This window comes from Budorcas taxicolor, chromosome 19, assembly GCF_023091745.1.
Source record: "Budorcas taxicolor isolate Tak-1 chromosome 19, Takin1.1, whole genome shotgun sequence".
NCBI lineage: Eukaryota > Metazoa > Chordata > Mammalia > Artiodactyla > Bovidae > Budorcas > Budorcas taxicolor.
The window spans coordinates 27,483,656-27,500,228 of NC_068928.1; the positions used below are offsets into that span (position 1 = coordinate 27,483,656).

The 16,573-nt window shown below is 56.3% G+C and overlaps 1 protein-coding gene across 1 annotated transcript; it reads left to right on the top strand.

Annotated features, from left to right (window-relative positions):
* The first annotated feature begins 781 nt into the window (after window positions 1-781).
* Window positions 782-11,771, top strand: GUCY2D (guanylate cyclase 2D, retinal). The gene is made up of 18 exons (XM_052658579.1): window positions 782-1,523; window positions 1,611-1,915; window positions 3,236-3,587; window positions 3,951-4,035; window positions 4,303-4,405; window positions 4,793-4,894; window positions 5,866-5,946; window positions 7,428-7,634; window positions 7,730-7,886; window positions 8,420-8,569; window positions 9,226-9,374; window positions 9,869-10,032; window positions 10,128-10,320; window positions 10,567-10,741; window positions 11,046-11,144; window positions 11,273-11,367; window positions 11,467-11,552; window positions 11,678-11,771. The coding sequence occupies exons 1-18, from the start codon at window positions 782-784 to the stop codon at window positions 11,769-11,771; spliced, it is 3,339 nt and encodes a 1,112-aa protein (XP_052514539.1).
* The last annotated feature ends 4,802 nt before the right edge of the window (window positions 11,772-16,573 follow it).

The window sequence follows — 16,573 nt, forward strand, 5'->3', positions numbered from 1 at the left end:
AAGAGTAGAGGGAATAGGACCCTAGGACTGATCACCCACAAGTGTCCATGGACATATCCTGCGGCTCCCCAGGCGGAGCAGGGTAGTGTGCCAGCAGCCTGAGAGGGGCACCTGCAGCTGCTTTTATGTTGGGGGTTGTGGTGGGGGGCTTGGGAGGCAAGGAAGGGAAAGAAGCTGGCTGGCTGTCTGGAAGCTAGGACAGAGCCCACCCCAGGAGGCCCCATCCTCCACCAGCCCCTTCCTGCCTGATTAAGAGACCCTAATCAGCTTGGGGAGATTAAGGGCTCTGGCCTGCTGTTCCCACACCCCCCGCCCTGGGCCCTGGCAAAGGAGACCTGTCAGAAGGATCGCCCCTGTGACCCCTCACCCTGGCCCTGGGCCCGACCCCCGGACTTTCCGGTGAGTGGCAAAGCCCCCTCCACGCGGACTCCAGGGCCCTTTTGCCCGAGAGAGACCATGGAAGTGTATAGGAGTGTCCCTACTGACCCCCCCAACCCCACCACGGCTCTAAGAGGGGGGAGGGGCAGACAAGGGGGAGCGAAAGCAGGGCAAAGCAGGGGTGGCGGGGTATTGGGGGTACTTCTAGGCTATACCCCTGACCCTATATAGACGTCCACGCAGGGGCGGGAGGCGCGGTATGGAAGCAGAGACAATCCGCAGGTTAATTGCGCTTTGAGAAAGTGTGGGGCGGGGGGCGGAGAGGGCGTTGCGGAGAGCCCTAGGAGAGCTCTGGGGGTCGCATCCGCTCATGCTGCTCGGTTCGTGCTCGCAGAAGCCGGCAATGACCGTCTGCACCCTCCACGCCGGTGGGCTTCGGAGCCCCGGACTCTGCGCCCCCACGCGGTGGGCTCCGTCTCCGCCCGGCCTTCCCGGGATCCCGTCCCGGCCCCGGCCTCAGCTGAGGCCACTGCTGCTGCTGCTGCTGCTGCTGCTCTTGCCGCGCTCCGTCCTCTCGGCCGTGTTCACTGTAGGGGTGCTGGGACCCTGGGCCTGCGACCCCATCTTCGCGCGTGCCCGCCCGGACCTGGCCGCCCGCCTGGCCGCCTCCCGCCTGAACCACGCGGCTGCCCTGGAGGGCGGCCCCCGCTTCGAGGTCGCGCTGCTGCCCGAGCCGTGCCGGACGCCGGGCTCGCTGGGGGCCGTGTCCTCGGCGCTCACCCGCGTCTCGGGTCTCGTGGGGCCGGTGAACCCCGCAGCTTGCCGGCCGGCGGAATTACTAGCCCAGGAGGCGGGGGTCGCTCTGGTGCCCTGGGGCTGCCCCGGGACGCGGGCAGCGGGCACCACGGCTCCGGTGGTGACGCCCGCGGCCGATGCCCTCTACGCCCTCCTGCGAGCTTTCCGCTGGGCGCACGTGGCCTTGGTCACCGCCCCCCAGGACCTGTGGGTGGAGGCGGGACGCGCACTTTCCACGGCGCTCAGGGCCAGGGGCCTGCCCGTGGCCCTGGTGACCTCCATGGAGCCCTCCGACCTGTCTGGAGCCCGAGAGGCCTTGAGGAGGGTCCAAGATGGGCCCAGAGTCAGAGGTAGGCTCCCCTGCAGGATGCGAGGGCGGGGATCTGTCGTCCAGGGAGCAGAGGACAGAGTCCCTAGCCGGGTCTCTGTGTCCGCAGCAGTGATCATGGTAATGCACTCGGTCTTGCTGGGCGGCGAGGAGCAGCGCTGCCTGCTGGAGGCTGCAGAGGAACTGGGCCTGGCCGACGGTTCCCTGGTCTTCCTGCCCTTCGACACGCTCCACTACGCCTTGTCTCCAGGCCCTGACGCCCTGGCGGTGCTCGCCAACAACTCACAGCTTCGCAAGGCCCACGATGCGGTGCTCACCCTCACCCGTCACTGTCCCCAGGGAGGCAGCGTGCGGGACAGCCTGCGCAGGGCCCAAGAGCACCGGGAGCTGCCCCCGGACCTCAATCTGCAGCAGGTAGAGGAACCAGGGAGGTGGGAAGAGGGGAAGAGAGCCGGGGGAAGAGAGCAGAGAATAGCCAAAGGGGAGATGGAGGCTGGAAGCGGACAGACAGATGGAATGAGAGGAGCATGCAGTCAATGGGAGGGAGGAGGTATACAGAGAGAATAACCAGCAACTCTCCCTGTCCTGGGAATGTGGAGGCTCTGACCTTGCTTGGAGCATCTTAGTGTATTGGAATTACTTCCAGAGAGTAGGTAATGAGACCTCTCACGGTCAGCCCCAAGTAGCAAACTCTTAACCAACTCTATAGTGCAACATCTTTTGCAGCCTACTTAAAAGTAAACCCACTTCCAACAGGCTATGACCTACAGCCTCTAACAAAGAGCTGGTGTTCTTAAAAGAGAGCTGGAAAAAGAAAAAGAGAGAGAGAGAGAGAGAGAGCCGGAAGGAGGGGGAGTACAGATCCAGCCTCCATGCCCAGTTCAGAGGTGTTTCCCCTGGGTCTTAACTTTTTGAGAGCTTACATCCTGTGAGAAGCAGAAAGGTCTTTGGGTGGAGCCAAGGGCTTTTATGAACATTTAGATTCACAGCTTATTCCCAACAAGCAGCTAATACTCAGGATTCCCTGAGAACAGTGATGAGATGGGATGGAGGGCAGGTGAAGAAAGAGAGGTGAGGGAAAGGGTGGGGAACATCCTATTCTGTTCTCAGTAAGTAGCATAGCCACTTAGCTGCCCAAGTGAGACCCCTAGAAGTCACTTGATTCCTCTAACCCTTCCTTGGATGTCCAGACATCCAGTCCTGTCACCTTTGCTTCCCAAAAGCCATTTGAATCCATCTACTTTCTCCATCCTCGCTGTCAGTCCCCTGGTTCAGGCCACAGCACCTCCGGTCCAAATTCCCAAATGAAATCTCCCAGTGGTCTCTACTTCAACACTTACCTACCCCAGGCCTTTCTCCACCCAACAATCTGCTTTCGATGAATAATAGGTAATGATTTTTAAAATATATGCAGGGTAACCAAAAGGAGAGGAAAGAGAGGAGATGTAGGTGATGGAATCAGAAGTAACGAATGATAAGAAGACCTTAAGAATCCTGAAAAGAGGGAAGGGCAGTGGCAAAAAGAGATGGGATAGCCAATTAGGGAGTGGAAGAGAGAACCAATGGAGAGAGAGGAAGAGAGCCAATGGGAAGGATATGGAACCTTTAACTAGGAGGTGCGGTCAATTCACAGAGGGCTTGAAGGGCCCAGTAGAAGAATAAGCGGGGACAGTAAGTCCCTGTCTTTCTGTGGGCCTGGACCCCTAAACCTGAGGCCCCCACCCTCTTCCCCAGGTATCCCCTCTCTTCGGCACCATCTATGACTCAGTCTTCTTGTTGGCTGGGGGCCTGGCGCGAGCGCGGGCGGCCGCAGGTGGCGGCTGGGTCTCCGGAGCGGCAGTGGCCCGCCATATCCGGGATGCCCGGGTCCCTGGCTTCTGTGGGGCCCTGGGCAGAGCTGAGGAGCCCTCATTTGTGCTACTGGACACGGATGCCACTGGGGACCGGCTGTTCTCTACATACATTCTGGACCCTACCCAGGGCTTCTTCCACTCCGCTGGAACCCCAGTGCATTTTCCTAAAGGTGGACGGGGGCCTGGGCCTGACCCCTCGTGTTGGTTCGACCCAGACACCATCTGCAATGGAGGTGAGGGCGTTGTCCCCCCACTGGGACAGTGACCATGAACCCTCCAGGAAATGGTGAGAGTGAACTCTCATCCCGTAACTCCTGCTGGAGGACCTTCCAGGTCCTCCTCAGAGACCCCTGGCTTGTGCAGGACCCCTCTATTGGGGACCCTCTGGAGCCCTTTTGGAAGCTTTTTAACATTCCCAAGAATCACCTTCCCACCTTTTGCAAGACCCATGACTTTTCCCTCAGTCCTGTTCTGAGCACCCATCCCCCTTTCCTGGAGCCTGTAGGGTTTGACAGCACCGCATACCTCCCTAGAGAGGGTGCTCCCCTCTGCCCCCGCCACGGTCCCCAGCCTCTCTCCTCTCACTGCCCCTCCAGGAGTGGAACCCAGCGTCGTCTTTATCGGCTTCCTCCTGGTGGTTGGGATGGGGCTGGCTGGGGCCTTCTTGGCCCATTATTGTAGGTGAGTAGGGGAGTGAGCTAAGTAGGAGATGTGCTTGGCTCTCCATCTGCTGGAAATGGGCAACTGTGCAGCAGACTGGGCCCACTCAAGAGTGGATGAAGGGAGAAGGGGAGAAGGAAGGAGGCCTGGAGGGCTGGTGGAGTCCCAGAGGACGCGTGATCTGGGGGTGACTGCCCTCCCCTGAGACAGCATTACCCTCCCCCCACCATTGGCCTCCTCTCATGGATCTTGTTCCCCTTGGTGAAGATGACTTCCTTTCTCTACCAGGCACCGGCTGCTTCACATTCAAATGGTCTCTGGCCCCAACAAGATCATCCTGACTCTGGACGACATCACCTTCCTCCACCCGCATGGGGCCAACTCTCGAAAGGTGGGGGAAGTGGGGAGCCAGGAGCCAGCTGTCCTCTCCTGCCTGGGCCAGCCCTCACCCCAGCCCCCCTCCCCCAGAAGGCCTGCTTTCTGCCCTTGCTGTCCCAGGTCTGAGTGCTGGGATAAGCCCCCTCACGTGTGCAATGAGGGTATCAGCCCCTGTCCTGACCACTTTCCTGAGACAGCCTGAAGCTCCAACAAGAAAATGAATATGTTTGTTTTGTAAACCATGAAGCATTCTGTACATGGGAAGTAATGTCATTATCACCTTCTCTAATTAAGGTTTCTTCCCTTCCCTTCTATAATCCCCAGAACACAACCTGACCTCAACCCAGGACTCTGACCCCACAATGTATTTTGACTCTGTTCTTTGATTTCTTTCCTCCAGGTGGCCCAGGGGAGTCGAACCAGTCTGGCTGCCCGCAGCACATCAGATGTTCGCAGCATCCATAGCCAGCTCCCGGATTACACCAACATTGGCCTCTATGAGGTGAGCATGAATTCCCAGGCAGGCCGAGCTCTAGTCCTGGAGACAAGTGGAGGAAATGGGGATAGGAGCCCAGGATGGGAACCCCAAGAGGGTTCGGGGATTCCTCCTCAAAGTGAGGCATCTGGGAAGCCTTCCTGCTGGGGGATTTCCCCTTAGCCATCATCCAAGTGACAGCTTTTCAAAGGCCTATCACAGTGGCCTAAAGACTGGATGCCTGGGACTTCCCTGGCAGTTGAGTGGTTAAGAATTTACCTACCAAAAAAAAAAAAAAAATAGAATTTACCTACCAATGCTAAGAGCTCACATGCCCGGAGGCCAAAACACAAACAACAACAAAACCTCCAAAAACAAACCCACCAGCCCCCCCAAAAAAGAAGCAACATTGTAACAACTTCAATCAAGACTTTTTTTTAAAGAAACAGGCTGTCTCTGACTCAAGCCAGACCCACGTCGTGACCCCACCCAGCATTTCTATCCCAATCAGTCTCTGGAACAGCAAGACTTACCGTGGAAAAAAGAAAGTCACAAGAGGGCATTAGGACATTGACTATGAAGTCTGCAAATCTGAATGTGGTGGGATGGGTGGGAGATAATGAGATCAGATTCAGGGAGAGCCAAGAGAGCTCGGCTAATCATGAGGGAGGGAGATTTAGAGCAAACATCAAGCTCCTTGTTCCTGCTGCCCCTTTAGTTGTCGTACTCGGGCTTCTCATTGCTGTGGCTTCTCTTGTTGTGGAGCATGGACTCTAGGACACATGGGCTTCAGAAGTTGCAGCTCCCAGACTCTAGAGCCCAGGCTCAGTAGTTGTGGCACACGGGCTTAGCTGATCCATGGCATGTGGGATTTTCCAAGATCAGGGATCAAACCCGAGCCCCCTGCATTGGCAGGCAGATTCTTTAGCACTGAGCCACCAGGAAAGCCCCCATAGGGTTTTAAGAAACCAAATTCATTACTCCTATCTCTGCTCCAGGGAGACTGGGTTTGGCTGAAGAAATTCCCAGGAAATCGGCACATAGCTATCCGTCCAGCAACCAAGATGGCCTTCTCCAAGGTGGGAGTGGGTCTATGATGGGGTGTGGGGCGGCCGTCATTTCTTCCCTCCTTGCCTTCTCTTTGGAGCTGAGTCCAAGTAGGCCCCACTGTGGGGGAGACCAAGAGCTCTCAATGAAGTGTCCCCTCTTCTCTAAAGCAGGTTTCCCATCATGCTCTTACAACACTAGTTCTTTCTTTGAGATGTTTTTTATCAAAATTTGTCATCATCTGTTCACCTGTGTGTGCTTGCTTATTTCTTATCTTCCTCCCTCCCTGAACTGTAAGCTGAGTGAGAACTTTTTCTCTGTCTCCTCAATTGTATTTCCAGCACCCAGCACAGTGTCTGGAATATTAGAGACACCCAGCGAATGTTTGTTGAGTGAATGACAGAAAATAAATGGGCTTCCAGTTCTGTCAGACTGCTTGTGCAGCATGGCCCAGTTGATGCATATTGAGGGAAGTGGAAAACTGGCAAGGAGGCTATAAACTGGCTTATTCTGGTACTTCCAACCTTAATGCCCCCCTTACTCCCAACACTGTACAGCCCTGGCCTGGCCTCCTTCACAGATGCCTCCCAGAAGCTCTGGGTCACAGCTGCAGAATGATTTAAGTGGACTACCAGTAGTCAACAGACTAGGTCACCATTTAATAACGGGCATTTAAGATGAAAAGAAGCCCCTTGTGGGACCAAAGAAAAGCTAGCAAGGGCACCAGTCACCCACTAGCCCCTGTTTTCCAGCCAGATGGTGAGGGCCTCTGTCCTCCTGGGTGGGTGTGACCTTGTTGATGGCTCCTCTTGGACACAGCTGGACTGCTTAGTCCTTCCCTAACTTGGGGAACAACATGATGGGGGAGGTCTCAGAAATATCTGGTGCAATGATGTAACCAAGCAGAGCGGCCCTGTGCTGAGTCCCCAGCACAAGCCATTTTGGTGACTTTTGAAAATAGTGCAATGTCTGCCTGATTCTCCCCCAAAGGGCTGTTGTATCAGAAGGCAGGGTGGTACCAGGAGCTTCTCTTTCATCAGGTGTTTTCCTTTAAGACCCATCAAGTTCAAAGTCTTATGGTTAATAAATCAGAATCTGCCTGGGTCCTGATTACCAGGGCAAGGTTGTCTTTTCACTCATAACTTTTAAGTTAAATGATGTTCAGGGACTTGCCTGGTGGTCTAGTGGTTAAGACTCCGCGCTTCTACTGCAGGGGGCGCTGGTAAGGGCCGGGAGAACTAAGATCCCTGCAGGCCTCGCGGTGGGGCCAAAAGTACAAAATCAAAATCATGTTCAGTGTCTGAACGGTGGCCTTTGACTATGCTGTCTTTTCCAGAGAGAGAAGTTACTGTAGAAGGAAGCCCCTTACATGCCCTATATCTTTCCACTCACTATTCTTATCCCATCTTCCGATCAAAGCCAGACCTGAATAACAGCCTCCGCTCCATCCACCTGGCCCCCAGGACAGAAAATGCCTGTTAACTGTCCCCCCCCAACCCCCACCACCCTACAGATCCGGGAACTCCGGCATGAAAACGTGGCCCTCTACCTGGGGCTCTTCCTGGCGGGAGAAGCTGGCGGCCCCGCGGCCCCCGGAGAAGGCGTGCTGGCTGTGGTCTCAGAGCACTGTGCCCGCGGCTCCCTCCAAGACCTCCTCGCCCAGAGAGACATAAAGCTGGACTGGATGTTCAAGTCCTCCCTCCTTCTGGACCTCATCAAGGTGTGCGTGTGGGAGTGAGTGGGTGGGATCCAGCGGGGAGGAGTCAGCAGGGGACCCGAGTGGGCTGAGTTTGCCCTTTATGACACCCTTTCCAGGGAATAAGGTATCTGCACCATCGAGGGGTGGCCCATGGGCGGCTGAAGTCACGGAACTGCGTGGTGGACGGGAGGTTCGTGCTTAAAGTCACCGACCACGGTCATGGGCGACTGCTGGAGGCGCAGAGGGTGTTACCGGAGCCACCGAGCGCGGAGGGTAGGCGTCCGCGGCTGCCTCCTGCGCGGACGAGCATCCCCCGCGTCCCCATTATTTCAAGCGCCTCTTCTTTTCTCCTTCCCTCGAACTCTCTCCATCTCACATCCACTGGACGCGACTCCTGAGGCCGAAAAGGTCTTGTGACCTCTGAGACGAAGAGAGGGAACTCTGTGGCTGGGGAGGCGGGGCTTGTTGGGGGCGGGACTTGTTAAGGGGGTGGTACTTGTGCCTGAGGGCGGAGCTCCTGCCTCTGCTGGGGGTCCCACTTCAAATGGGGCTTTACCTAATGGTGGGGCTTGTTTCCAAGGGACCAAATCTTCTCTAGGCACCGCTTTGTCTAAAGGGCAGGACAGTTTGGGAAACCTGTTTTGGGTTTCTGGTAGTTTCTCTTGGGGATAACTGCGAGCAGTAAGGTCAGACACAGGCTGAGAGGCTGAGCGAGGGCAAGTCTGGGCTTTATGGTGAGGGTGGGGGGCCTGTCCCCAGGGCCTCCGCGGCTCTCCGCGTGCCCACACCCCCTTCCCCGACCTCAGACCAGCTATGGACAGCCCCGGAGCTGCTTCGAGACCCGGTCCTGGAGCGCCGGGGATCGCTGGCCGGCGACGTCTTCAGTCTGGGCATCATCATGCAGGAGGTCGTGTGCCGCAGCGCCCCCTACGCCATGCTGGAGCTCACTCCCGAGGGTACGGCCGCCCCTCGCCTGGTGCTGGGACTAGAGACCCAGCCTCGCTGGGTACCGACGCTTACGTGCACCTGAAGGATCAGGGCAGTGGAGAGCCAAGCATCACGAGGGGAGGGGTGACCTTTCAGCGCTCCATGGTTTCCTCTGTTCTGACCCTGGAACCCTCCTGCTCCCCCAAGGATAGTAGCACATTCCTGTCTGGTTCTTAGGGGCCCCAGGGAGACAGCAGGAGAGCGGAAAAGGGCAAAGAGAGCAGTTGGATCTAGTTCAAGTCCATATTATCATCTATGGTGGTGCTGGTGGTTTAGTCACTAAGTCGTGTCTGATTCTTTGCGACCCCATGGACTGGAGCCCACCAGACAGGAAACAGAGAACCACTTGGTCAATCTAACCTCTGCTTTTCTTATATGCTATAAATAAGGCAGCCTCTTTGCCTGACACCTCTTACAGCCCCCTGCCCCCTCCCCACGGTTCAGGGTCCTCTTGTTGCTCCCAGAGTCACCTCCCACGCTACATTTCCTCATCTACTGAAGCTCTGATTTAAAGGAACCCCCGACCATTTCCAATCCCCTCATTCCAAGCTTCAACAATCAGACCAGAGTCAGAGGTGGCTTCTCTTCTGGTCCATCTCCTCTCCTGGTCCCTTCATGCTTCCAGAAGTGGTGAAGAGGGTACAGAGCCCCCCTCCACTGTGTCGGCCCTCCGTGTCCATAGACCAGGCGCCCATGGAGTGCATCCAGCTGATGAAACGGTGCTGGGCAGAGCAGCCAGAACTTCGGCCCTCCATGGACCGCACCTTTGAACTGGTCAGGGGCTGGGCTGGGCACTTGCCAGAAACCTGGGGTGGGGCAGGGGGGCTGCTGCTGAAAGGCAGGCTGGCAGGATCTTTGACCTTCCAGGCTACTTCCTAAGGCATTGCCTGAGGACTAAGGGTTTGGTGGGGACAAGAATGGGGGCTGTGGAGACCTTTGGAGTGGGAGGTGGAGCTCTGGATGGGAGAAAATTTTAATTCAATTAAAATAACATTTATTGAGTATGTATTTGGCCTGGTGTGGGGAAGAGACCCTTGGCTTGGGAGTCCAAAGACTGGGCTGGTTTCAGCGCCTTGTCAGTTACTAACAGAACAGCTGACCCCCAAATAATGTGTGAAAACACAGTGCCCAGCACGGGGTGAGGTGTGGGCTTGATGAGGATGAGATGAAAGGGAGTGTAGACAGAGGATCAGGCATAATATGGCTGCATGAGAAGGGCATGGCAGCCCAGGTCCCCAGCAGCCCCACCAGCTTCCTCCTCCTACTAGTTCAAGAGCATCAACAAAGGCCGGAAGATGAACATCATTGACTCGATGCTGCGGATGCTGGAACAGTACTCCAGTAACCTGGAGGACCTGATCCGGGAGCGCACAGAGGAGCTGGAGCTGGAAAAGCAGAAGACAGACCGGCTGCTCACACAGATGCTGCCTCCGTGGGTGTCGATGGGGAGAGATGAGCGGGGAGGACAGCTGGAGTCCAGCCAGCCTGGTGTGGCCTCCAGGCAACCTCACCACCTGCCATCCCCAGGTCTGTGGCGGAGGCACTGAAGATGGGGACACCTGTGGAGCCCGAGTATTTCGAAGAGGTGACACTGTACTTCAGTGACATTGTGGGTTTCACCACTATCTCAGCCATGAGTGAGCCCATCGAAGTCGTAGACCTGCTCAATGACCTCTACACGCTCTTCGATGCCATCATTGGTTCCCATGATGTCTATAAGGTGGGGTGTGGAGGGGACAAGCCCTCCTTCAGTTTCCCCAGTCCCCAACCCTTCCTGCTCAGGTCCCAGACCCACTATCCAAGTCCACTAGCACAGTCCTCTTTCCCAGCCCTCCTGTTCCTTTTCTCTGCTGCTAGTCCCCCATCTGGAAGGCCCCCAGGATCTCTCCACTCACCCCAGTTTAGGCCTTCTGACCAGGGACAGTGGCATTGGCAGGGGACGCTCAGTAGTGAATTCTGGCCTCAGGTGGAGACAATTGGGGACGCCTACATGGTGGCCTCCGGGCTGCCCCAGAGGAACGGGCACCGGCACGCGGCAGAGATCGCCAACATGGCTCTGGACATCCTCAGCGCCGTGGGCACCTTCCGCATGCGCCACATGCCGGAAGTGCCTGTGCGCATCCGCATTGGCCTGCACTCGGGTAACTCTGTCCCCGCACCCGGGCGCCCCTGCCCCCAGGCACTCCAGCCCCTCTCCCTAGTGCGGGCAGGGCTCCGCTTTACATGATAAGAGGCAAACCCGTGGAGGGGGCCTGGAGGGGGCGGGGGGGGGGGACTTGTTTTGAAGCCACCTTTTCACATCAGGGGCTCCATGGTAATTGGGAGGGCATGCTTGAGAGGGTGTCTTTGGGGAGCCAGTGGAGATTCTGGGAGTGCTAAAGACCACTGAGCCCTACTAGGTGCCGCCAGGGCCCGCCGGCCCGCCAACCCTGCGCCTCTCCGCAGGCCCGTGCGTGGCGGGCGTGGTGGGCCTCACCATGCCCCGGTACTGCCTGTTTGGGGACACGGTCAACACCGCCTCGCGCATGGAGTCCACCGGGCTGCGTGAGTGTGACGGGGTGGGGGGGGGGGGGGGGACGGGCGGAGGGGGGCGGGGGGGGCGGAAGGGGCGAGGTGGGGCGGGGACGCGGGAGGGGTGTCCCCCGAGGTCACGGTGTCCTCCGCTCTCCCAGCTTACCGCATCCACGTGAACAGGAGCACCGTGCAGATCCTCTCCGCCCTAAACGAGGGCTTCCTGACTGAGGTGCGGGGCCGCACGGAGCTGAAGGTGAGGCCGGGCTGGAAGATACGCTTCCACTTTGACCTGGAGCGCCACCGGCCCTCACCCCAGGCCGCCTGAGCCCTCCCGTCCCGCGTGTCTCCCCAGGGCAAGGGCGCAGAGGAAACGTACTGGCTGGTGGGCAGACGCGGCTTCAACAAACCCATCCCCAAACCACCGGACCTGCAACCCGGGTGAGGATCCGGCATCCGTGGGTGAAGACCGAGTTACTCCCTCGGTCCCCTCTCCCCACTCCTGCCCAGCACGGCAGGGTGGCGTGGGTTTTGCCCTCCCACCGCCTATTCTCCCTTCCCCACAGGGCAAGCAACCACGGCATCAGCCTGCACGAGATACCCCCTGATCGGCGCCAGAAGCTGGAGAAGGCGAGGCCAGGGCAGTTTTCTGGGAAGTGAGGCTGGGTCTGGGACAAGGTACTGTGCCCCCTTCCCCCAGCTCCTAGGCCCCTCAGACCCCGGGGACCACACATGCTTCCCAGAGGACAGACAACCCTTCCCCTGCCTGAAGACCTAGCCCTGCCTGCCTGCAGAACTTCCCACTCAAGCCAGGAGTCCTTCTCTGACTTGATGGGCCCAGGCTGCTTCCTAAACCCAGACATTTCCCCTGGGAGGGAAGCACCAGCCACAGCGATTCTGGTTTTGGAGCTCTGGAGTGGTCCAGGAATCCAGACTTGGGAATACCTTTAAACATGACCTTCTGGAACTTTCACTCTGACCCCCTCTCCCCTTACTGCATTAACAAGCCCTTCCTCTGGGCCTCTGGAACTCAGTGATCCTAGGAGTCACTAGAGGACTAGTTGACTGTTGCCTCCAGAGCTCCGTTCTAGCAGACACCCAGCCCTCTGCCCTCCAGGAAACTGATCCATGATTTTCCCCTACAGAGGAGAATCCTCACGACCCCTGTCCACGATTTCCCTCTGAGACCCTCCTCTTTCCCTCAGGATTATTCCGGAAGGTCCTTTTCCTGAACGTTGCTGCTGTAGGTGACCAAAAATCTGGCTAATACCAGTGACTTCTGTCCAGCTCTGCCTCAAAGGATTATGAGCCTTTACAAGAGCTGGTTGCAAACCAGTTGTGTGACTTTGAGAAAGCCTCATTCACTCTGGGCCTGGGTTCCCCTTCTGTGGTGAAATGAAGAGTGGCCTAGGTGGTTTCTGCACACCCCAGCTCTGACAGCTGGGCTTCTGAGTGGTTGGCCTTGGGATATGGGGCACGGGGCACGTGGTCTGCAGCCCCAGTGATCCTGAGCCCATCAGGAAGGCCCCAGGAAGGAGGATCTGGGATTGGATGTCCCAACACCAGAGGAGGTGGAGCCCGCCTATTCCACCAGCACAGGGATTGTCACATGGCCTGAGGATTCCAGGGCTTCTGTTTAGCCTCAAGCGTCCTTCCCTTCTCTGTCCTCCACCAGTCGGAAACTGGCTCCTTTGGTAGCATCACCACACACCTTGCCCAAGTGCAGAGAAAAAAAAACTTGGTTCCTGGCTTTGGGGAAAAGAATGTAAACAAACTGCACCAAACCTTTACTAACCAGAACACCCAGGAATAGTAGTATTCTCTGTTTAACTGGGCGCTGCTGAGCAGGCAGTTGGATGGAAAATCCTTCCTGCTTAAATCTTTGCCACAAGCATCAAGCCATCCCATCCTGAAGTTTCTTTTGTGGTACTTTGATATCCCAGAGCCTGGGCTTTGGCATGTTGGGCTCTGGGTGGCAGAAGTTAGCAGCAGCTGCAGCCACTCAGGCTGTCTCTCTAGGTAGTGAGCCTCCAGTCCCTGGTGGTGTGTGAGCAGAACTAGAGATAGCTAGGTGTGTGAGCAGGGATAGTACCATCAGATGGACTCCCTAGGTGGAAGATTGGACTCAGTCCTCACCACACAGTGTGGCTGGTGGGCCAGCAGCAGTGACATCACCTGGGAGCTTGTTAGCAATACAGCATCTCAGGCCCCGTTGTACGGAAACAGAATCTACATTTTAACAGAGTTGAACAGAGTTCCTTGAGAGTATGTATACATACTGTGAAGTTTCTGAATCATGGAACTAAGTGATCTTAGGAGCTCTAAAATCTCAGAATTGCCGAGAGTGGATGGCTGAGAAATACTGGCATGGGTTGCCATGTCCTTCTCCAGGGATCTTCCTGGCCCGAGGCCAAACCCAAGTCTCTTGCGTCTCCTGCACTGTCAGAAGGGTAGTTTACCATTTGCACCACCTGGGAAGCCAGAATTTCTAAGATTTCATGAGAACCAGGTTAGAAACTAGTCTCGAGACTTGTTTGGCCACTGGAATGGTTTTCTTTTTGTCTTGAGCTAACATTTAGAAATCAACTGAGGCCCCATTGTAAAAATGTCTACCAAATTTCCTTCTTTGAAATCAAAAGCCCCACAGAGGGGCAGCTGCAACTTCCTGCTGGAGCTAAAGAGCAACCGTCTCCCCACCCTACCCCTCTCTCCAGGGTTTCACTTTCCCATTCGCACAGTGCCCACCACTCCCCATGGACGCCAGGACACCAGGATTCTCTGAACTCCTCTTACGTGCCTGTCAGGTGCCTGTAGACGTCAGCCCTCAGGACCCTGGAGTAGCTGATGTCAGGACTATGGACGAGCCTGGGGCTTGAAGGGTTGCTTTGCCTGACTCGTGAAACCCACAAACTTAGTGGTCTTTTCCTCCTTCCTAAAGGCAGAGAAAGAAGGGAGAAGAAACCTAAGATTCAGCAGCTGCAGGTTCTGGTTACTTTATGTGGTGCTGCTATAGTGAGTAATATGGTATAATGTTAAAAGCATTTTTAACCAAGTTCGGAGGTGATGAATTAAGGATTTCTTTTTTTTAAAACCCTGATGGACTTACACACACAGTATTTTTAAGACTACCTACATTCTGAAACATCTCTCTTTAGATTTTTCTCTGTACTTGGGTTCCAGGGATTGAAGGCCAGCTCTGCATTGCTGGTGCTGGACCTGACATGTGGACATAGCTGTTTCTCCCCTGCCTCTTCCCTCCTTCCCGCCCCACCCCACCCCACCCTTTCTCACTCTTTTCCTCCCAGCCTGTATGGGGCCTCGGATAGTTACTAGCCTATGATTCAGGGGAGCTTCAGGAAAGAGTTGACTTGGGGTTAGGCGGCGGAGGACTGATGAGAATAGCCTGGGGTGGGGCACCCCCAGAGGGGAAGGAGGATGAGCTGGGGCCGAGCCTTGTTTGGGGCAGAGGTGGGGCAAACAGGGCTGAGCCAGTTCCTTCTCATTGTCAACTCAGCCTTGTTCTCAGGTGCATGCTCAGTCGCTCAGTCATGTCTGACTCTGCAACCCCATGGACTATATAGCCCGCCAGCCTCCTCTCTCCATAGAATTTTCCAGGCAAGAATACCAGAGTAGGTTGCCATTTCCTCCTCCAGGAGGTCTTCATGTGGAGAATCCTTGGACATGGGGATCAAACCCATGTCTCCTGCATTGGCAGGCGGATTCTTTACCACTGAGTCACCTGGGAACTCAGTCTGAAAGGAGACCATGCACGTGACTGCGGGAGAGCCTGGTAACGGAGAGGCCTGTCCTCCCCAGTCTGGAGAACTCAGGGACCACCTGCCCTAGAGCTCAGAGCGCGGGTGGGAGTGGAGGAGGGAAACGATCAAGCCACGGTCTCCTCTCTGCTCCTAGTCTCCTCTCTCTGCCTGTCTTTCTCCTCCATTTCCGTCGAACCTTTTTTCTGGGCCCAGGCAGTCTCTGAGAGCGCTCCTGTCCTCTGACCCAAGTCCTGTCCACCTGGTCACCCCTGTTGTTCCTGGGACCCCATCACCTCCCAGCTCAGAGAGCACCCGGCTTGGCCAGTAGGCTCCCCTCACCTTCAGCCGTGTTTACACTACCTCTGCCGCTGGCCTTGCCTTCAGGATGGCTCTGTAGCCAGGACCAAAGATGGCCAAAGCCGGGATCTCCCACAGCTGCTGCTGCTGGGTCCCCACCCTGTAGCTGGGGCAATACATCACGTCCTGGGGCTCTCCTGGCACCTTTTGTCTGTGCTGCTCTTCAGGGACTGGGCTCTGCTTCCCACCCCCACCTGCAGTGGACCCCAGGGAGCCCCTCTGGGGGCTCTGGAACTGGGTTGTGTGGCCATGTTCACCAGGATCTTCTGGACTGCGTGCTCTGGACACCAGGCCACATGCTGTGGTGTTGGGTCCTGGAATAAAGGTGTGCTTTCTTCCATTTCTTGGTATGTGGTCCTTATGGCCCAGATGGTCTGAACACCCCCATCCCTGGAATGTTCAAACCTGGCATTGCATTGCCACGGAGGACTTCAGATATGGGGTGAACCCTAGAGATGGCCCAGGCAGGGGAAGGTGATCTCAGGACTGCAACCCCACAGAAGCCCCTCTGCTCAGGGGGTCTGCTCTGAGGGGACAAAGCAGGGAAGCCACAGGACTTTCAGGCTTCTAGAAAAGACCAGGATCTCTGAGGCTCTGGAAATGGGTAGCTGGCCTCATCCTTTGGTCAGAGGCATGAAAGAGGAAGGAAGAGGACAGAGCTTGTCCGTGGCCAAGACCTGAGATCCATGGAAGCCAGAATCCAAGACTGAAGGATCAGGGCCCCCAAATGGGGGAGTTGAGGTCCACAGGTCTCTGGACAAGGTCTCATCAGCAACCCACACTCTACCTCCAACCCTCCCAGAGTCTGGGGCATTAGAACAGGATAGACCATCCCAAAGCCACCCATGTGCAACCAGCCCATTGGTCATCCATTCTCTTTGAGCCCAACATCCCTGCTGCCCCCAGGGTGTTTTTCTGACATGACCTTCCTAACATCCGTGTGCTGGGCATCCATCATTGCCCCATTCTCAGTCCTTGTGGAACTGACTCAGACCTCCCCATCCAGTCCTGCCCCATCATTCCATTCCTCTGGCCACCGGGATTGCTTCAAGGACAAGTGGATGATCCAGGCTGGGCAAACAAGGCTTCACATTGAGACATTGCTAGAAGCTGAGGGCAGCGTCGCAAGAGGATGTGATGCTGAGTGGTCTTGCCACCACAAGGATAGGATTAGAGCTGGCAGACCTTCTCACTACCACTTGTTTAAGCCTCTGCTCCTCACTGGGCCTAATCAGATTCCGCTGTTCGAGGATGATGGGTTAGCAAGTTGTTTTCCTTGCTTAAGCTGAATTGAATTGGGTTTTCTGATGATGGACACTTCTCAAAAGGATTATGGAAAGCAGTAGG

Bases quoted from the DNA above. Each gene is read 5' to 3' on its own strand.
- GUCY2D (XM_052658579.1), top strand. From the start codon at position 782: ATGACCGTCTGCACCCTCCACGCCGGTGGGCTTCGGAGCCCCGGACTC. The intron at 11,145-11,272 runs GTGAGTGTGACG...CCGCTCTCCCAG, and splicing joins CATGGAGTCCACCGGGCTGC to CTTACCGCATCCACGTGAAC. The intron at 11,368-11,466 runs GTGAGGCCGGGC...GTGTCTCCCCAG, and splicing joins GGGGCCGCACGGAGCTGAAG to GGCAAGGGCGCAGAGGAAAC.